The sequence below is a fragment of the Orcinus orca genome, chromosome 1 (assembly GCF_937001465.1).
Source record: "Orcinus orca chromosome 1, mOrcOrc1.1, whole genome shotgun sequence".
In the NCBI taxonomy this organism is placed as follows: Eukaryota; Metazoa; Chordata; class Mammalia; order Artiodactyla; family Delphinidae; genus Orcinus; species Orcinus orca.
The window spans coordinates 52,232,364-52,255,694 of NC_064559.1; the positions used below are offsets into that span (position 1 = coordinate 52,232,364).

The following is a 23,331-nucleotide window of genomic DNA, read 5'->3' on the forward strand; positions in this document are numbered from 1 at the left end:
ATAGGTTAAAAACTAGTGAAACATAAAAGAGGATCAGATAAAATCTGAAAGTCCTTGTAAGTTTAGGCATGCTTTAAACATCTCATTAGCTGTGATGAGGACACCGCTATCAAGGCCTGGTAATGCTATGTACCTCTTTCATGACATAGGATATAGGAGAGATTATTCACAAGGTAATGACATCAACTTGAGCCTTTGGCATTAAAGAGATGTTAAGTTCCACAAAGGAAGGAACAAAGTCCATTTTGATCCCTGTTCTACATCTATCACCAAGAATAGTGCTAAGCAAACACTGGATGGCCAGCTGATGCACCAAAAAGAAAACTGGGGGTGGGCAGGGAGTTGTATACAAAAGTGCACACAAATAAATGTATTGTATTTAAAACAAAAGAAGTTGCTGGAACAATGGGAAGAGCCAGAAAGGGATCATATAATTAATTAAGTCAACCAGTAAGTAAGTAAGTGCCTGCTTTTATTCTATATGCTAAACATAGAGCCCTGGACCAAGACAAATTCAGGGCTTGTACACTGCCGAGGGAAAGAGATTAATGAAAACAAAATGGTGCTTGTCAGAGGACAGGGGATGAGAGGGGCACTATATCCCATATTACAGATGGATATAAGGACAGCTTTTCTCTTCTTAAAAAAAAAAAAAAAAAAAAGGCCTATTATGAAAATCTTTAAGTTGGGGCAGGGGACTTTCTCTACAAGAGATGGAGTCATACGTAGACACATCAAAACAGTGTACTCGTGTCCTACAGAAGGGCAGGAGAGTTTAAAAAGACTTCTCTGTAACATTCTGCTTCTACTTAATAGAAAGCAATGTATAGAACTGCAACAACTTATTTCCATAGTTCTAAAAACATATGCTTTCCTTCTCAGAAAACCACCTAAGCTGGTTGAGCTACTGCATCTTCCCAAAATTACATAAATAAAGTAGAAATGAGGTTAGAAAATGCACATGAAAGAATATTTATCATGTTTCATACAACTAAATTATTTTTGCACAATGTTCTTTTTCTCTCTCTCCAGCAAAGCAAAACTTCCCATGCCAAATTCTGCAATAAGCTCCTTAAGATTGTTCTCCAATGACAAGAACAAATGAGTGCTGTTAATGATTTTCAGATTTAAAGCAATAATTCTCATATAAAACAATTTTTTCCTTGAGATTTGCCAAACTATTTCTCTCCAGAAAAACTGTATCCTTAGTCTAAGAATTTTTCACTATATTGTCCAGGCTGACTAATTTTTACCTTGAATGCAAACCAACAGAAGAGACAATTTTTCAAGGGATGATGAGTTGAAAGCCAAGAAAACATTTTCTACTTCTTATAATTTAATCCACATTGAATTATAAATAAATCTGGCAGTATCAAAATAAGAGTTTTGTCAGCATACAAACCTCCATATTCTTTTTTAAGCTTCACAAAAAATGGTTGGTTCTGATCATAATTTTTAGGGGCAAAAACACCAACAGTTTGGATCATGTCTCTCATGTTAAGAAATAGATAATTAGCCTTCACCTTTTCTCTGTGCACTGTAGATAGATTCTTTTGATTGATACATTTGTTCCAAAAGAACCTTTGCAGACATAATGGATGAAGGGTAGCATTATGCAAATTCTGTATATTTGAAGAGAGATAGTTAAATAGAAGCTACCAATATGAATAATGAGCATTATCTTTCAAATGTCTTCGGGACAGGTTATCTCCTATCAAATGTACAGCATCTTGTAAATGTTGACATTTTTGGCATCTACCTGCACTGGGCCTAGTTTAATATGACTGGTAAAAAATTCTGAAATAAAGAAAAGTTAAATTTAAAAATCACAATCCTAATTCATTTTAAATTAGAACAAAATATGAACAATGTAAATATTAACAGGATATAAACTATTGTAAAATCTTCATTCTTCAATACACTTCGGTATTGAAGATTAGGAATGAGAAAATTAACCAGCTGTCTATGACATAAATAAATCAAGCAGTCAAAAAGTTGTATGAAGTTGAAAATGCTTCACATTTTCTTAGGAAAAGCATGTATGTTTTGATAGATGGAATGAATACATTTAATCTCAAAGTTTGCGATAAAATGAAACTGTCACTACATTAAAAAGACGATTTTCATGCTGGAAATGAACTAAACTGAGTCACAATAACTTGTCTGACAAACGTTTCAATGTTTCACTTTCCCTTCCCAAGTCTACCAAATGTTTGTGCCAAATGTTCCACAATCATCTTACATTCTCAGATGCTTCTTCACAAATTGGTATAGGGATGAATAATTATATGAAGAATCCAATGTATAAAATTATGTAGATGCTAAAGTGTATGTTCTCTATTTTAAGTTTTTGCCATTTCCCACCCCCCCCCTTTTGGCTTCTAATTCTTGAATAACCCTCAGAAACATGCATCTTGCGTCAACAGAGAATATAAGAAGTGGAGGAGGAGAAATCCAGTAAAAAAAAAAAAACACAAACAAAACCCCCAGGTTTCTAGGGTGGTGGAGCAGTGCAGATAATGCAACACTGTGATCACTAGTAGACTAAGCCAGGAAATAAGATGGGGATCAGGTATGGAAGAAGGGGAAAAACGATGAATTTACTTCTGAACATGCTAAATTAAGAGTTACCAATACATATCTCGTTCAATCAGTATTTGAGTATTTGAGTACCTAAAATGTTACCAGGCTGCAGGAATTACAAAGACAATTAGATATACAGGTCTAGTCTAAGATTTGGGAGTCATCAGGCAATATACAGAAAAAAACTGCATGAGACTACTCCAAGTGAGCATATAGAGGAAGAAAAGAAGTGGACTGAGACCTTTATAAGAACAGATTTAAGAGAAAGGCAGAGAAAGAGAAATCGATAAAACAAAAGCCAGAAACGCAGAAGGCAAATCAAGAGAGACTGGTGCTACAAGTGGAGAATTTCAATAAGCAGAAATAACTAGCATCAACCTCCCACAAAATTACAGGTAATAGTGAGAAGGGAGATTCTGGGTCATGAGAATATATAAACTGAAAAAGAACTGAATTGAGGAGTCAATGGAGACCAAACTGAAGACACAGGAAAGATCATGGTTCTATTATTTTCTCCAAACCAACTTCTGCACCTCAATATTTGCCTCATTTGCTTTAACCCACAGGAACAATTACTCTGTTTTAGGTACCAGTGCTGGGAGAAAACAGGTATATTCTTTAATGGAAAACCTTTCCAGATTCCACTATTTCAACGATTTCCCACCCCGCCCCTGTACGTGCATGAGAGTACGCTTATGTGCACATGCACAGACAACATCAAATCTTGTACTGAAGTCTCTACTGTGAATAAATATAAAACAAAGACCTCTGAACTAGACATCAGAGCACAAAGATTTATACTGTTATTTTCTCATTTTCAATAGGAAATAATCTTTTTCTAAAAAATACAAATTATGAAATTTGAGAAAAACATTTCAATGAGAAAAAAATGCAATCATAGAATCAGTAAATTTTAGAATGAGAGTTTAGCAGGTATAATTGGAAAGAAGCTAGATCAGAACTTCAGATTTGTCATTAACTAGGTTTTAGGATTATGAGCCAGCTCTTTTACCTTTCTGGACTTCAGTTTTCTCAATTGTAATATAAGTGAATTAGATACAAGAGACCACTGTGGTCCCAGCCAGCCTTAAGAAGAACATGATTCTGGTCCTATGTGTGCTATTTCTAGGTAAAGAAAACAAGGCTTAAAGAAGACAATTCAATGACTTGAAAAGTTAGTATGGTAGAGCCATTTTGGAATTTACGGTTCCCAATTCTCAGTCTAATGTTCTTTATGCTATAAAAAGTTTATGTTTTTATGGAGTATGAAGATATTGATGACTTTTTAAAATCCTCTATTCTTCCTCTCCCCAAATTACATCTTTCAAGAATGGGCACAGCCAAGGTGACAAGTGGTAAAAAGTGAAGCACATGCAGAATGTCTTTCCTAATATCCAGCTTACAGCCTCTCTGATTGAGTCATGCTTATTATGGCCCTGAACTATTTATCAAAGAAACAGACAAATGGTATGTAGTGGCCACTATCTATACAATGCATAGGAGTATTCTGCCTTCAATTCAGGGTGTACAACATTCCCCATTATCACTGGAATTCTAGAATGTCCCACAATGGTCTAATAAGTTCAAGTCTTCTCTGACAAACTAAGGCTGATGCCGTAGAGCAGCTGAATGACAGTGTCATCAACTGTCTTTGTCCCTACTTTGTGTTCCGGTCACTGGTATTGTAAAGACTTCAAAGTTTACACTGTAGAGTCTCCTAAACTAGTAACAGGTTTTTCCATTATTTTCAAAAATAGTTATGGTGAAATCCAGTATGAGTAGTTACATAAAAGACAAAGTGGAGATAGGGGAGCAAAGGGGATACTGGGACAAAGCAAATGTTATCATTTGATTACTCTCTACATGGGATCAGACCAATTTATTTTAATGCATATAATAGGTGTATATAATATAAAGTATTTTCTGTATTTAAATTTACATATACATTTAAAACGGTATAGTTTCAGTCTTTTTTATTCAAATACCTAATAAGGCACTACTATTCATATTTTGTTGAACATAAGCTTATAATGTTTAGGTTCAATACTTCTTGGAATTCATCAACACTGTAAACTATACAGTAAAGAGATACATTCTTAGGCAAATAATATGTCAAATACAGATTTGTCTGTCTCAGCACTGAGCTAAATTTCCACAGCTAAACAGCTAATTTCTTCCAGGAAAACAGTAACACCAATATTCATTGAGACTGCTTTTCATAATTCACTGTAAAATATCTGCCAACTACATAAAGCGAGAACTCACAATGTTGAAAATAAATTCATTAAATCTTTTGATCAATTTCTTTAGTTAATGTTAAACATTTTGACAGCATTAAACTTCACTGCAAACTATTGGTTCATTCTTTAAAAGCATTACTAAAATAGGTAAAACATATTGCTTTACCATATGGTCCATCTCTAAGAAGACATGAAAATACACTCCAGGTAATAAGTTAACACATTCCTCTAGTCTATTTTTTCAACTTAACAATCCTTTAATTTCTTTAAAGGACACACGAACTTTTAAAATATATTGAATTTTATATAAACTACTGATTAAGGCAGAGCAACAACCAGGCATAATGAACACACATGATGTAACTCACCTAAATAGGGAATGCAAGGTGTCATCTTTAAGCTACTTATATAGTCTCTGAGTCTTTTGTAGTTATCTTCTTTACTCATTACATATTCTAATTTTTCAAAGGTAGTTTTGTCTTTTCGACTTAATAACTAAAAAACAAACAGAAAAGCCTAAGTTATTTCCGAATCCAATTTTATTATAGCAAAGACTTGAAGTTATAGTTACTATAAATTTGAATTTTAATTTCAAAGTTATATCTTCTTTAATTATATTTTGGTAGTATATAAATAAAACAAAATCAAACATGTCTATTAATATAATAAACCCAAATTCATTATTTTTAAAATACAATATACTTTGTATGTACATAAAATAATTAACTTACTAAGTAGTAAATTATACATTATTTCTTATCTTTACTATTTTAAATGGCTAAATAATTTTTATTAATCATTTTCCTAATTTAAAATAATTATGGGGCTTCCCTGGTGGCGCAGTGGTTGAGAGTCCGCCTGCCAATGCAGGGGACATGGGTTCGTGCCCCGGTCTGGGAAGATCCCACATGCCGCAGAGCAGCTAGGCCCGTGAGCCATGGCCGCTGAGCCTGTGCGTCCGGAGCCTGTGCTCCGCAACAGGAGAGGCCGCAACAGTGAGAGGCCCGCGTACCGCAAAAAAATAAAAAATAAAATAATAATAATTATGTATTCATATTCAGCTCAAATGCCCAAATATTTTCATGCATTGTCCCCTGCCTCTTCAAAGATAAATCTTACATAATCATTAAGAAATAAATACTGCATTTCATAATTTAAGGAATAATTTTCCTTGATAAATCTAATCATGGCTAGTCCTACCAGTAACTATAAAACTATGATTTAGGGTTTCCCTGGTGGCACGGTGGTTAAGAATCCGCCTGCCAATGCAGGGGACATGAGTTCGGGCCCTGGTCTGGGAAGATCCCACATGCCGCGGAGCAACTAAGCCCGTGAGCCACAACTACTGAGCCTGTGTGCCACAACTACTGAGCCCATGTGCCACAACTACTGAGCCTTGCTCTAGAGCCCGTGCTTTGCAACAAGAGAAGCCACCACGATAAGAAGCCCACGCACCACAATGAAGAGTAGCCTGCATACCGCAATGAAGAGTAGCCCTCGCTCTCCGCAACTAGAGAAAGCCCATGCACAGCAATGAAGACCCAATGCAGCCAAAAATAAATAAATTAAATAAATTAATTAAAAAAAGAAAAACAACTATGATTTACATGTTTGGATTTTTGACATTTTTTTCTTTGATCCCTTTGATCAGTGCTATATTGCACACAGTTGATCAATCAACAGCAGCTGTTTTAGGAGGCTTGAGGAGTAGATTTGTAGTGGGTGCCCTTTGAGAAAAAATGGAGCTATCAAGGGGAATAAAAGAACAAGCAGGGTCAGTCACCCAAAAAGTATTAACTAAAAGATTCAGAAAATATGTATTTTTAAGTATTCCAAAGACTCTGAAAAAATTTTTTTCTCTTTAAATATGTGAAGTTACTATTTCATTATGATGTAATCAGATTTCACTTTGCATCATAAAATATTTACGTTATTTTATAGTAGGCAAAACACTTCCACCAATAAAATTCTAATTCTCCTATGAGGTTAACAGAAAAGTCAGAGGATTGATTTAAAGATGAGGTGACTGAGATTCAAAGGAGAAGCAGAACATATCAACACTCATCAGTCATCCACTCACAAAGACTAGGTCCTGTTTTTCAGGGTCCTGTTTTTCAGTCTGGTCCTGGAGACAGAAAACTCTAACACCTGCTCTTTCTAGTATTACAAGTAGTACAGTTGGAATTGATGTTGGAATCTATTTTTCACAGGCTCCAAGAGACAGATTACCGTTGGATAATCTTTATCAAGAAAATGTCTGACCAATATCCCTCTCTCTTTAAAACACAAGAGTTCAAGGAGTTCTTTGCCTGAATGCTTTAGATAGATTTTCCAGGGTCTGAAACACTGGTTTCACAACTTTTTGTGGCCCAGCTTCAACACACTTGATCGGCATTTTCAAGATTATGTGCAACTCTCTGCTTGAGTGACCTGTAAATCCAAACATCCTTTTCTCTCCCACATAACAAAGCATTTAAATGTGCAAAATATACTGACACGACATAGCAGGGATAAAAAGAAACTTATTCTTTTCTTCCAAAGTCAGTCATTCTAAAACTCTGGTACAGTACCAGGAGAAACAAATTACTTGGGACTCATAACTGATCTTGACACATCTGAAACACAAAACTAAAGAACCACACAGTCTAACATGTATAAAAATAACTTATATTTTGGAATTTTCATAACAAATCAATAACTAGACTGAAAGGATTCAATCTCCAGTGGCATAGCAGAGACTTGTTTTCAGAAGACTATTGTTTTCAGAAGACTATTTTAAAAGGCTGTGGTAAAATATACATAATATTTACCACTTTAAACATTTTGAAGTATATAGTTTAGTAGCAGCATCGGCCAATCACTGCAACCAAACTGGAACTCCACACCCATTAAACAGAAACTCCTCATTGCTTGCTCCTCCCAGGCCCTGGTAACCACCTTCTACTTTCTGTCTCAACCAATGTGACTACTCTTGGGACCTCATATATATGGAATCATTCAGTATTTGTCCTATTGTGTCTAGCTCATTTCATTTAGCATAATATCATCAAGATTTATCCATGGTGCAGCATGTGTCAGAATTTCATTCCTTTTTAAGGCTGAATAATATTTCATGCTATGTTTACACCACATTTTGTACATCCATTTACCTGTTGGTGGATATCTGGATTGTTCATACCTTTTGGTTATTGTTAATCATACTGCTTTGAATACTGGTGTAAAAATATGTTTGAATCCCCACTTTCAATTCTTTTGGGTATACATCCAGAAGTGGAATTGATGGATAAATGGTAACTCTATGTAATTCTAATTTTTTGAGGATAAATCCTATTATTTCTAATCATTTTTTTCTGACTGTGCTGGCTAAGATCTCTATGTTGAATAGAAACGGTGAAAATGGGCATCCTTTTCCTTGATGTTAAAGCGAATGTTGCTAATATTTCCCCCACTTGGATTTTTTCTGGTACATTCCCTTTGTCAGTTTTAAAGAAAACCCCAAACACTCTCAATTCTTCATTCATATGATCTTTATTATCTTCTAACGTGACCTGATACCCTACCCCTCCCAATCCTTTCCAACTGTACCCTCTAGGACTCAGGGTCCGTTCTCTGCAAAAGTCCCATCTTTGACCTTTTCTTGAAGCATTCTCTTTCTTTTCTTACAAACGTTGTAACATCAGTCTGGAGTTCAGTTAGGTGCCGTTCTTCCTCCTTTCTCTTCACAATTCCTTCCAGCTTATTGTCACACTATCCTCCCCAAAATCTTCCAGCTTCTAATTAAGTTCAAGCACTAGATCAGTGCTGTCCAATCAAATTTTGTGTGATGATGGAAATGTTCTACGTCTGTGCTGTCCATACAATGGCCACTAGCCACATGTGACTACTGAGCATTTGTAACATGCTAGAAAGACTAAGGAACTGAACTTTAAATTTTATTTAATCCTAAGGATTTAAATTTAATAGCCACATGTGGCTAGTGGCTATAGTACTGGACAAAAGAACACTAGATTACAACACTTATATTACTGTCGTTAATAGAGCTACAAGTTATTTCCCCATCATTAAGATTTTAGTAGTTGGAGAAGAAGAGTCTATGAACCAATATTATTCTTATATCCTGATGATTGCAGTCTTTATACAGACGATACTCCCAATACCCTGGTTTCTAAGTTTCTTCACTCCTCTTTGAATCATCTCATCTTCCACCACTCAGCCTCCACTCCCTAGGACGTCCTGAACCCAATAAATATTTGAGGGCAACAGGATTTCCACCAGTTACCATACTACCTTTTCATTGTTCATTATCTCTTTCCTTTTACTTGGGTTAAACTCCTCATCTATCACTAAAACAACTTTTACTTTTGACTACTTCATCTCTTATACTATCCTTGACCCCTCTGTGGTACAAACAAGCCTAAAAAAATTCCATCTCTGCTTAAATACAATTATCTGCACTTCTCCAGGTTAATGCTGAACACCTGAACCTGGCTGGAGAGTACATAACTTTCCTGACTGGTTTCACTGTAAGTTCACGACCAAAAATCTCAAATGGACCTTCATAAGACCTACCAAACCTACAGTATTTCTCTAGTTAATTCACTCTCACACTCTCCTAGATGACTTTCATCCTTTCCTCCTTCTGCAAACCAAGACCTCCCCCACTCTCAACTAATGACCTTGCTTCTTATGTCTTATGAAATAAAGCATCAGAAGAACTTCTGCAGAATCCCACCACCAAATCTACCAACATACCTGTGTCTGTAACCAAATGCATCCCCTTCTCTCCTGTTAAAATGGATAAACTGTTCCTGCCCCACTAGAGTACTGGACCTCATTCCCTCGTGCCTAATCTAGTAGGTATCACTGGAGTGACTCTTTCTTCTCTTACTATTTCCTCATTCTATTATATTAGATCATTGCACCAACATACAAATATATTGTCATGGATCTCATCTTCAAAATGAAAACAAAACGCCACGAACCTTTAATATCCTATTTCCCTCCAGCTACTGCCAGATTTCTCTACAGGACCTCACCCCAGTCCTTTACAGCAAAATTCCTCAAATGCATTCTCTGTACTTACTGTCCCATTTTTTTCTCCACCATTCTCTCAAATCCAATCAGTCTTTCACCCCACTACCGTACTGAAGCCACCTCTACCAACGTTCCAATCCTTTCCAACTGCCAGATTCAATGGTCATCTCAAAGTTCTCATTTGACACAGGTGAGCACTCTTTCTTGAAACACCTTCTTTACCTGACTGTGGAAAACTTCTACCCGTGATATTTCCTTTGTTGATTACAATCTCATGTTTTAAATACTATCTTTACGCTGATGATCACAAAAATGTATCTCTAGCTCTAACTGTTCTATTAAACTTGTATACCTAACTCTGATCTTATAGTTCCACGTGAATATTTTATCAGCCAACTCAAAATTGATATGTATAAGATAGAAGCCCCCCCAACACTCCTTCTCTATACCTCCCTGAATATCAGTAAATTGCATCTGCATTCTCTTATTCGATGCCATCTCTCTGAATTCAGCTCCTGTCATCAACTACTCCTTAGCTTGTTTCACTCTGCCAACACTGACCACCCTGCTATTCTGTGAACATTGTCAGGCCCTTTGCACTGGCTACTTGTTTGGAATTCTCTTCTCTCAGATACGCACATGAATGTTTCTCTCAGTTACTCTAGGTCTCTACCCAAATCTCACTTATCAGAGCCTCTTACCACACATCATAGAAAGGAAAGCACGGAAGTATTTTATATCTCACTTACTCTGCTTTACTTTTCTACAGAGCGTTTATCACTATTTATGATATATCATTCATTTATTTACAGCTTATCTTTCCCCAGAAGAATGTTAGCTGTACAAGAATGGACTTTGTCTGTATCATTCACTATGCATGTCAAGCAATTAGACAGTGCCTGGCACAAAGTGGAATATTTTAAAGTTTAATATAAATACCAAAAATTTTATTCAGATTAATAATAGAGCTGTTACTAAATTTAAACAAAATTATTCTCCATGCAATACATGAGGGAGACAACGAAAATAACTTCAAGGAAAATAAAAATTAACTTGAGGGAAATGTATCTCATTTCTAAACCACAATATAAACCAGAGTATAATTCTTTTCCCTAAAACTTCAAAGATGGAATTCATAACTGTATATTTATAATCATTTCCATTCCCTCATTAAGTTCAAATTTTAACAAATAAGGCCATCATTAAAAATAATTTTTAGAGTAGGAAAACCGTTCACTCAGGTGTTTCTAAAATACAAATAAAATATAAAGAGGACCATAAACTCTTCCAAGCTAATGTTTTTCCAGTATAGAAATCTACCCTGATTTTCATGAGAAACATCTGTCTCTTCAGATACTATGAAAAGTGAAAACAGCACTAGGCTAATTAAAAACAAAGTTATATTTTATCAAGTAAAAAAGTGTTTTAAAGTCAGTCAAGTCTTTATTACAGGACAGTAAGAACACACTAACCCTTTGTACAAAATGTAGTAAACTAAATCATTCCTCTTTTACATTAAAGAACAGTATTAAATATGAACAGATTTAACTGAATCTAAAATTTCAGTTATATAAAATCTAAATGAAAAATATCTAGAAACCTTGAGGCCAGTATCCGGTTAATCAACTGTAAAAGTACACAAATTTGCACAAGTAAAAATTCACACCCTGACCTTGTTAAAGTAATAGAACCAAATATGATTAGCATAATACCACAATGTGCAGAAACACTGCCTACTTTCATGTTAACTATCAGATTTCCCATTGTTCCTAAGGAAACAACCTGAGAGTTTATTGACTAAAAAATAATGGAAATCTGAATCAGTAAAATTTTTTTTGAAAATTACAATTTGTATCTTCCTCAAATTTTCCAAAAGCATAATCTTTACATGATTAACACCATTTTTTTTTGCATTTACACTTTCCCATCAATAAGCTTGAAATGCTATGTTGTCAAAGATGTTTAAAGAGGTTCTAGAAAAATGAGTTCCTAAAGAGCAGAAACGAAGCACCAAGTTGTTAATTTACCCAAAAAATACCTAACAAGCCTAGTGAAATACTTATTTAAGGAGAGAGAAAAAAGTATGTAGGTTTCAAAGAACAGTACAAAGTACTTCAAAAATCCTTATCTATTATCATAATATTAACCTTACTAAGAACTATAAAAGGCACTAACACATCTTTACTTCCAACAGGAAGTCTAACCTTTCATTAACTAAGGAAAATTACTCACCGCCCATGTTTTAGTCAACCTGAAAATTGGGGCACTCTGTAAGCCAGAAACCACTGCCATAAGTGCGTGGAGGTTATTCAGCTCGTACAGTTTCTGGAAGATTTAAGAAAAGCAGGGAGGAGAGATGAAAAATAAACAGCATGAATACAAGACAACTTTAACAACAAGTATAATCTAGGCAACTGGTAGTGTTCTAGTACTTATTACCCTCATTGTTGAGATCTGTCTTTGGGGTATCCACTATATTTACAGTAAGCTGATTTCGGCCCACAATAGAACTTCCACATTCTAACTTGGCACTGCCCCCAAGCTCTGGGAACAAATCTACCTCTAGTTGTGTAATACATTAAGAAAACCAAAATTATGGCTCAGTATCAAGGTTACCTGGTATGACCATGCATCCTCATTTCTTGTAAGCAGTTTCCTTCCTTATACTGAAATATTACTAGCCTCTGCCTTATGATCTGAGTTTAAAGGAAGGGTCCATGCCCAGGATCCTGATCTGGTGTCCTACTCAGGATCCCCATTATTCCAGGGCTAGGGTTCAAACCTGCTTTCCATAGCCCTCCTCAATTTCCTGCTTCCTCCTGGCTGAATCTTCAAATCCTTTGTTCCTTGTTCATGTTGGGATATCCACCTGCTTCCCAATACCAGACCTTGCTTTTTACAGCCTCCGTGCAGAAGGCTCCCATCTAATGCTAGGTTCCAACCGTTTACCGAGAGATCTACTATTTTTGTCAAATTATTGCTAATTGCCCAGGTTTCTTCAAACTATCAGACGCTTACATCTCAATGGTCTTATCATTTAAAAACTGTCCTCACCATGAAGCGACTCCAAGGCAAAAATGGCCTGTTCTGAATATGAAAACCAAGGCAAAGTGAAGGGTTCTATTCCTCTGAAGAACCCTAACTAATACCACCTTAACTCAGGTCTCAAAGAACCCCCATAAAATTTCAAGAAATATGAACTCAAGTAAGAGAAAAAAAGGAAAAGGAAAAGGATAAATACAAGGAAACAATAATTCACAAATGGAGAACATCAGGTATTAGCCTCAAATAAAATGAAGATTAAAAATGAAGGCATTATCTAGAAAGCAACATAAAAGCCAAAGGGTCTTTTAAAAAATGTGAAATAAAAGGTAAAGAGACATCAAAGGAAGAGCAAAAAAGGCCAACATTTATCTTAATGGAGCTTCAGACGGACATGATAAAAAACAATGGGGTAGAAACAATATGAGAGATAATGGTGGATTATTTTCTCAAATTACCAAAAGACACTAATTCCCAGGGCTAGTAAGTTCAAGAAATCCCAAGTAGAGTAAATTAAAAACAAAAACAACTGTAAGTCTGGAATAGCATTTTTCAAGAAAAAGGATGACATAACAATGCTTCCAGACAAAAGAAAGAGAACTTTTTAAAAAGATTTAAAAAATGGTGCCAACAGGATTATTCATATGGAAAAATATGAACTGGAATCCATAATTCCTACATATTATATCTAAAATTTCAGATGAATTAAATATCAAAATCAAAGCTGTAGAACTTTTAAAGAATAATATAAGAGAAAATCTTTGATATTCTCAGAGGTGAGAGTAAGATATTTAAGTGAGATATTCTTAAATCAGAAAATGAAAGTTACAGATTAATACATTTGACTATTAAAATTAAGATCATCTATATCAAAAGATAACATGAAAAGAGTTATAAGACAAGTCACAAATAGGAAGATGTATGCAAAGAATATAGCAAAGAACTTTAGTATCTGGAATTATATTTTTAAAACTGCTATAAAAATCAAAGACCAATACTATAATAGAAAATTGTTCAAAGATCTTGAACAGACATTTCAGGAGAGAAAACCTAAACAGCCAACACACAAAAAATGTTATTTTTCACCAGATTCAATGAAAGTTAGTGGTGTAACTGTCATTTCTTTGAAGATAAATTTGTCTTTTCTCTCTATATTTCTAGGGCTTTAACCTGCAGTTGAGCACCAAGAGACTCACACATGAATGCTTTATAAGCAGTGGTACTTATAACAGCAAAAATCTAGAAACTCCTGCCCAAGTTTCTAGGCTGTCTGCCCTACAGATTTCAGATTTGCTTTTCCCCCCACCTAATCACACGAGATAATTCCTTAAATCTTTTTATACATTATATACATATATATATGTGTGTGTGTATTTTTTTTTTCTGTCTCTACAGAACCGTAACTGAAACAACCTACTAAAAGAAGAGAAAGACCTGCCAGTTTTATAAAAACTGAATACAGAAGGCGAGTCTAACTACAGGGATTTAAGAGACAGAAATGAGACAAAAAAATTATGAATTTAGGGCTTGAGATGAAAGTAAACACCGTCAAAAATAACTCAAAGCCTAAGAGTCTGAACTGGAATTAAATGATTATTTGATGAGGATAATGGCAGGTTTGATGGACAAAATTTGGTGGTTCTGAGTGGAACATACAACAAGTACATAAAAAAAAAAACTAACAAAAATACCAGAAAACAATAATGCAAATTCAGGATCTATGGAGAAAAGTCATGGACTTCTATTAGCTAAAACCCAATATTTATCTAACATATCACAAAGAATGTTTTTAAAAATTTTATGACACTTCTGCAAAATATCAAATTTTCAGAAGGCTAGCTCTGCCACCTAGTGCCATAGAATGTTAGAATACAATTGTTCCAAGGTGCTCAAGGGGGAAATATGGAAGAGTTATGACTTACAATAATTACATTTTTACAATAATTTACAATTGTAAAAATGATATCCTCATTTTATTCCATCTTTGTTCACAGGTGAGATAAGTTATGCATTTATTATAAGAGTAATGACGGATATGGTTACAATTATACCTCTTTTTAGTTAACATAAATTTGGAGTTGTTACAAATTTTAATAAAATCTTGAATGTTCTATTCCATCCTCCTCTCTAAATTTTGACTATCCTTGAAATCCATGTTTTATTTCTCTTGCTGCATCTATTATCTACGTTGCTCAATTAAGGTATTTGGTTAACATCCTCATTTATACTATTTAAAAAAAAATAAAGTCTTATCATTCTCCATATGGTTGGCAGAGTGATCTATTTCAAAGGCAAATAATTGATACGTATTTTCCTACTTAATCCTATAAGGCTTTTTCAATCGCCTGCAGAATAGACCAGTATTTTATAAATATTAAACTTCATCATAATCTGACCTCTGCCCAGTCAAATATTATGTAATTCAGCTTCTCTGAGAGAGGGAGGAAAAGTATAAAAGAAAGGGGAGGAAGACAGGAGGAATAAAAGAAAAGGCAAAGGAAACAGGCATTCAATTTAAAAAACAGACTTATATTAGTCAGTAGGCCATATTTTCTAGGGTCGATAAAAAGTGAACATAGTGTCACAGGCAAACATTTACTTACAAGAGTTGCTAAATGATTAAACTCAAAAATAGAAACACAAGTTTGTCTTACCTTAGCAGTTTTAATATAGTGGCTCAAAACTTCTGCTCTAATTTTTAATGTTTGAGCATGAAGAATCTCTCTAACAACCCAAAAGCTTACCTGCAAATAGAAATTAAAAATAGTTGAATAGCAAGATTCTTTACTTACTAGGATCAAATTAATGACAAGAGCTATTTGAGAAACAGATAGCTGTTAAAAAAAAATACTTTCTCTTTCCCTTGATTCACCACCAGGACATAAACAATCTTCAAATGTTGCATACACTTCATATATACACAGACAGATACAGAAATGTATATAAGTGTGTACACACACATAAAAACATCACTACAATTTTTAATTTATAAAAGCTAATACAAATTTTGAAGGAAAAGAGAATGCAATAAAACCAGAGTGATGCAACATGAGCACTATAAAAGTGTTTTCTGCTGTATTTTGAAACACTTTGGCAGAAATAGACAAGCTCTAAGATCAGACATTGTAAAACATGCTATAGTATGTTTTACTGTGGCTGTGTAATCCCATGCTGCCATTTTATTTACATTGAGTAGAATCATAAGTGTAAAGAATCTCAAGTACAGTTTTACTGGTATGAATAAAATGAAATAAAATATCATAAAGAAAAATATATCTAAGTCACTCTAAAATTAAGATTGTATTTTTTAAATTATGTAATGTTTTCTAATTCAATGAAACCATTTTCAAGATTTCTTTTAAAAAACATTAAAAATCATTCATCAGAATGCTGACTAGATCTGTAACATTACTAAAATGCTCTACTCTGGTGAAAATAGTGGGCTTATCATATGATATAAAGTAATATGTATGTAACATATTCATGTACTATGAAAGCAAAATCAAAGCACTATCAGTTGGTTCAAAATTATACAAACCTAAATACAGGATGCAGTTAGAAATCTTAGTGCAAAGGATAAAGCCACTGCCTGATATTTTGTCACCTTTTCTTAGTGAGAAATATTTTAGATTTTACTTGCAACTTTCACCTCTAAACAAATGTGTAAATGTAAAATGTATATATTTTACCAAGCCATCTTTATATTTGTTACTATACTTGAGCTACTAATGGCAATAATTATCCCTGATTCTAATAAAGTTTACTTCTACAGTATATCTAAAGTTATACTTTAGATATTTTAACAACCTTAGCAAATATTAATTACGATTCAATCTAAACTGCATAATCATTGATTTAATTAAATTTTATGTCAAATACTACAGTAATTTAAAAAAAAGAATCTAAAAAAGAGCGGATATATGTATTTGTGTAACAGATTCACTTTGCTGTACACCTGAAACTAACACAACATTGTAAATCAGCTATACTTCAATAAAAAAATTTTTAATTAAAAAAAATAAAAGTAAAAATAAAATTAAAAACATGGCCACAAATTCTTTGTCACTCCTCACATTGAAAGTTGGGGTGTATGTCACCTCTCGTTGAACCTAGACAAGCTCATGACTGCTTCAAGAAACAGAAAATTAACAAAACTGATGCTGGCTTCCAGGAAAAGGTCATAAAAGAACATGCAGCCCCTGCCTTGATTGCTGGAACATTCTCTGGGACTCCTAAACTACCATGTAAGAAGTCCAACTACCCTGAGAGCACCATGCCAGAAAGGCTAAGTGTAGGTGCTCCCCAGTTGAAAGTCCCAGCTAAAGCCAACCACACCTGAGAACACTGCCCCAGAATGATCAACACTGAGGCATAGATTAATGAAATTACTGGACTTAGAGGAAAAAAATCTTTAGGCCGAGACAAAAAGAGAAAGTGATTTTTAGGGAAAAGAAAATTTAATTATCATCAGACTTTTCAATAGCAACACTCTGCCAGAAAAAAAAATGGAGTTAAAAAAAAAATGGAGTACTATATCAAATATTATCAAGAAAGAAAATTTCATACAAAGGACAGGCAAACTTGTCAACATGTAAAAAACTCAAGAATTACTGTTCCGATGAACCCTTCCCAAGTAATTTCCTGGAGAACGAGCTTCAGACAGTCAAATGACTAGAGAAACATCAACATGAGGATGGTAGTGAGCATTAAATATGCACTTATTCACAGAAATAAGAGTAATGAGGGTTAAAAGAAGGAGAGTACGTTATATAATGCCTATATGCCCAGACAATATATACAATTATAAAAAATACAACATTTGCAAAACATATAGTTACCTCTTTATAGGAATATTATTGGTATTAGTATTGTTATTCTGAGACTGTTATTTGTTATGTAGGCTAAAGCAAATGAGTCACATAGGATACTGTATCATGCCCTGTGTTCCCTGAAAACCAGATTGTGGGTATGGAAGAAAGGATATGCAGATATAATATGGAAAAGGTGAAGTAAAACTCTGGTCCTGAATTTGAATTAGAAGTATTAATAAGAACTCATGAGATATTTTATCTTTAAATATTTGTGTGTGTATGATATATAGATATCCTAGCTATATCTGCTGAAATGGCCTAGAAATTATGGTCACCCTAGTAGCAATGAGCATTTTTAGCACCCAGGTCCATTTCCCACTATAAGAAACCACGGTTTATTAAAGAAATGTTGATTCCAGGCAGAGGGCAGGTGATGGACAAAATGAACATGCAACATCTTTTCACACAAATAGCAAAGAAACTGTTAACAAGATTACTAGGGTCTGCCAACCTGAAGAGACTTCCATTGGCCAAAGACGGGACAATGTGAGTTTCAATAAGGGTAATAATTGCAATGGGTTGAAACACATCATCTTTGTTTACATTTATGAGTTCAAAATAAAATTAAAATAAACTACTTGGTCTTCGTTAAATGACAACACCAATTCATTATCTTCAGAACTGCTAAATAAAGAGAAAAAAATCCAATATTTATCCTTCCTTGCCATAGGAAATGGACCCCTGGGTATGCAAATACGAGATGAGGGAAAAATGTCTCTTTATAAAAGCATTCCCACTAATAAATAAAAAAGAATGAAATGAGAATTCACCTTTTAACAACCTCAAATAATGGATCTAGACAACTGCTAACATCAAGAAACAGACCTGATGAAAAAACCCAACACAACCCAGACTCTTGCCAAAGGCACTGAACCCAACTGAACCTTTGAAACCCAGCTAATTTCTAGAAAACACAGAACATATTAAACTGTACTGAATGCAGTCTAGACTGTGGGAGACTCTAGAGGTTCCTCCACAGGTAAATAGTAAGGAAAAGGATAAAGGGAGAAACTGTAAATTAAAAAGTGGTGGAGAGAGGAACCAAGGTGGCGGAGTAGAAGGATGTGCTCTCACTCCCTCTTGTGAGAACACCAGAATCACAACTAGCTGCTGGACAATCATTGACAGGAAGACACTGAACTCACCAAAAAAGATATCCCATATGCAAAGACACAGGAGAAGGTGCAATGAGATGGTAGGAGGGGCACAAACACGATTAAAATCAAATCCCTTAATCGCTGGGTGGGTGACTCACAAATGGGAGAACAATTATACCACAGAAGTCCACCCACTGGAGTGAAGGTTCTGAGCCCCACGTCAGGCTTCCCAACCTGGGGTCTGGCAACGGGAGGATGAATTCCTAGAGAATCAGACTTTGAAGCTTAGTGGGATCTGATTGCAGGACTTCGACAGGACTGGGGGAAACAGAGACTCCACTCTTGGAGGGCACACACAAAGTAGTGTGCGCATCGGGAGCCAGGGGAAGGAGCAGTGACCCTAGGGGAGACTGAACCACACCTACCGGCTAGTGTTGGAGGGTCTCCTGCAGAGGCGGGGGGGTGGTGGTGGTGGCTCTGGCTCACCATGGGGACAAGGACACTGGCGGCAGAAGTTCTGGGAAGTACTCCTTGGCGCGAGCCCCCCCATAGTCTATCATTAGCCCCACTAAAGAGGCCAGGTAGGCTCCAATGTTGGGTTGCCTCAGGCCAAACAACCAACAGGGAGGGAACACAGTCCCACCCAGCAGCAGACAAGCGATTAAAGTTTTACTGAGCTCTGCCCACCAGAGCAACACCAGGCTCTACACACCACCAGTCCCTCCTATCAGGAAACTTACACAAGCCTCTTAGATAGCCTCATCCACCAGAGGGCAGACAGCAGAAGCAAGAAATACAATCCTGCAGCCTGTGGAACAAAAACCACATTCACAAAAAGATAGACAAGATGAAAAGGCAGAGAGCTATGCACCAGATGAAGGAACAAGATAAAACCCCAGAAAAACAACTAAACCAAGTGGACATAGGCAACCTTCCAGAAAAAGAATTCAGAATAATGATAGTGAAAATGATCCAGGACCTCGGAAAATGAATGGAGACAAAGATCAAGAAGATGCAAGAAATGTTTAACAAAGACCTAGAAGAATTAAAGAACAAACAGAGATGAACAATACAATAACTGAAATGAAAACTACACTAGAAGGAATCAATAGCAGAATAACTGAGGCAGAAGAACAGATAAGTGACCTAGAAGACAGAATGGTGGAATTCACTGCTGTGGAACAGAATAAAGAAAAAAAGAATGAAAAGAAATGAAGACAGCCTAAGAGACCTCTGGGACAACATTAAACACAACGACATTCGCATTATAGGGGTCCCAGAAGGAGAAGAGAGAGAGAAAGGACCAGAGAAAATATCTGAAGAGTTTATAGTCGAAAACTTCCCTAACATGGGAAAGGAAATAGCCACCCAAGTCCAGGAAGCGCAGCGAGTCCCATACAGGATAAACCCAAGGAGAAACATGCAGAGACACATAGTAATCAAATTGGCAAAAATTAAAGACAAAGAAAAATTATTGAAAGCAGCAATGGAAAAACGACAAATAACATACAAGGGAACACCCATAAGGTTAACAGCTGATTTCTCAGCAGAAACTTTACAAGCCAGAAGGGAGTGTCATGATATACTTAAACTGATGAAAGGGAAGAACCTACAACCAAAATTACTCTACCTGGCAAGCATCTCATTCAGATTCAAAGGAGAAATCAAAAGCTTTACAGACAAGCAAAAGCTAAGAGAATTCAGCACCAACAAACCAGCTCTACAACAAATGCTAAAGGAAGTTCCCTAAGTGGGAAACACAAGAGAAGAAAAGGATCTACAAAAACAAACACAAAACAGTTAAGAAAATGGCCAAAGGAACATATACATCGATAATTACCTTAAACGTGAATGGATTAAACACTCCAACCAAAAGACACAGGCTTGCCGAATGGATACAAAAACAAGACCCATATATATGCTGTCTACAAGAGACCCACGTCAGACCTAGGGACACATACAGACTGAAAGTGAGGGGATGGAAAAAGATATTCCATGCAAATGGAAATCAAAAGAAAGCTGGAGTAGCTATACTCATATCACATAAACTAGACTTTAAAATAAAGAATGTTACAAGAGACAAGGAAGGACACTACACAATGATCAAGGGATCAATCCAAGAAGAAGATATAACAATTATAAATATACATGCACCCAACATAGGAGCACCTCAATACATAAGGCAACTGCTAACAGCTATAAAAGAGGAAATTGACAGTAACAGAATAATAGTGGGGGACTTTAACAGCTCACTTACACCAATGGACAGATCATCCAAAATGAAAATAAATTTCATTTTAAAGCTTCATTTTCAGAAGCTTTAAATGACACAACAGACCAGATAGATTTAATTTATATTTATAGGACATTCCATCCAAAAACAGCAGATTACACTTTCTTCTCAAGTGCGCACGGAACATTCTCCAGGATAGATCACATCTTGGTTCACAAATCAAGCCTCAGTAAATTTCAGAAAATTGAAATCATATCAAGCATCTTTTCTGGCCACAACGCTATGAGATTAGAAATGAACTACAGGGAAAAAAACGTAAAAAACAGAAACACATGGAGGCTAAAAAATACATTACTAAATAACCAAGAGATCACTGAAGAAATCAAAGAGGAAATCAAAAAATACCTAGAGACAAATGACAATGAAAACACAATGATCCAAAACCTATGCGATGCAGCAAAAGCAGTTCTAAGAGGGAAGTTTATAGCTATACAAGCCTACCTCAAGAAACAAGAAAAATCTCAAATAAACAATCTAACCTTACACCTAAAGGAACTAGGGAAAGAAGAACAAACAAAACCCAAAGTTAGCAGAAGGAAAGAAATCATAAAGATCAGAGCAGAAACAAATGAAATAGAAACAAAGAAAACAAGAGCAAAGATCAATAACACTAAAAGCTGGTTCTTTGAGAAGATAAACAAAACTGATAAACCATTAGCCAGACTCATGAAGAAAAAGAGGGAGAGGACTCAAATCAATAAAATTAGAAATGAAAAAGGAAAAGTTACAACAGACACCGCAGAAATACAAAGCATCCTAAAAGACTACTACAAGCAACTCTATGCCAACAAAATGGACAACCTGGAAGAAATGGACAAAATCTTAGAAAGGTATAACCTTCCAAGACTGAACCAGGAAGAATAGAAAATATGGACAGACCAATCACAAGCACTGAAATTGAAACTGGAATTAAAAATCTTCCAACAAACAAAAGTCCCAGACCAGATGGCTTCACAGGTGAATTCTATCAAACATTTAGAGAAGAGCTAACACCCATCCTTCTCAAACTCTTCCAAAAAACTGTGGAGGAAGAAACACTCCCAAACTCATTCTATGAGGCCACCATCACCCTGATACCAAAACCAGAGAAAGATACTACAAAAAGAGAAAATTACAGACCAATATCACTGATGAATATAGATGCAAAAATCCTCAACAAAATACTAGCAAACAGAATCCAACAACACATTAAAAGGATCATACACCATGATCAAGTGGGATTTATCCCAGGGATGCAAGGATTCTTCAATATACACAAATCAATCCATGTGATACACCATATTAACAAATTGAAGAAATAAAAACCATATGATCACCTTAACAGATGCACAAAATTCAACACCAATTTATGATAAAAATGCTCCAGAAGGTGGGCAGAGAGGGAACCTACCTCAACAAAATAAAGGCCATGTATGACAAACCCACAGCAAACATCATTCTCAATGGTGAAAAACTGAAAGCATTTCCTCTATGATCAGGAACAAGACAAGGATGTCCATTCTCACCACTATTATTCAGCATAGTTTTGGAAGTCCTAGCCATGGCAATCAGAGAAGGAAAAGAAATAAAAGGAATACAAATTGGAAAAGAAGAAGAAAGGCTGTCACTGTTTGCAGATGACGTGATACTATACATAGAGAATCCTATAAATGCCACCAGAAAACTACTAGAGCTAATCAATGAATTTGGTAAAGTTGCAGGATACAAAATTAATGCACAGAAACCTCTTGCATTCCTCTACACTAATGATGAAAAATCTGAAAGAGAAATTAAGGGAACACTTCCATTTACCACTGCAACAAAAAGAATAAAACATCCAGGAATAAACCTACCTAGGGAGACAAAAGACCTGTATGCAGAAAACTATAAGACACTGATGAAAGAAATTAAAGACGATACCAACAGATGGAGAGATACACCATGTTCTTGGATTGGAAGAATCCATATTGCGAAAATGACTATACTACCCAAAGCAATCTACAGATTCTATACAATCCCTATCAAATTACCAATGGCATTTTTTACAGAACTAGAAGAAAAAAATCTTAAAATTTCTATGGAGACACAAAAGACCCCGAATAGCCAATGCAGTCTTGAGGTAAAAAAACGGAGCTGGAGGAATCAGACTCCCTGACTTCAGACTATACTACAAAGCTACAGTAATCAAGACA

The 23,331-nt window shown here is 35.4% G+C and overlaps 1 protein-coding gene across 7 annotated transcripts in view; it reads right to left on the reverse strand.

The window, feature by feature from the left end:
• The window catches only part of RALGPS2 (Ral GEF with PH domain and SH3 binding motif 2), a 314,686-nt gene that overhangs the window by 71,395 nt on the left and 219,960 nt on the right, over positions 1-23,331 (reverse strand). For all 7 annotated transcript variants that reach the window (XR_007472994.1, XM_033428158.2, XM_049700970.1 and 4 more), the window contains 3 exons: positions 15,554-15,643; positions 12,090-12,182; positions 5,192-5,318 (listed from right to left, as the gene is read on the reverse strand). Coding sequence is in view for 6 of the 7 variants with exons in the window: in XM_033428158.2 (XP_033284049.1) it covers positions 5,192-5,318; positions 12,090-12,182; positions 15,554-15,643 (310 nt within the window). In the remaining variant the exon portion in view is untranslated. The remainder of the gene's footprint in view (positions 1-5,191; positions 5,319-12,089; positions 12,183-15,553; positions 15,644-23,331) is intronic.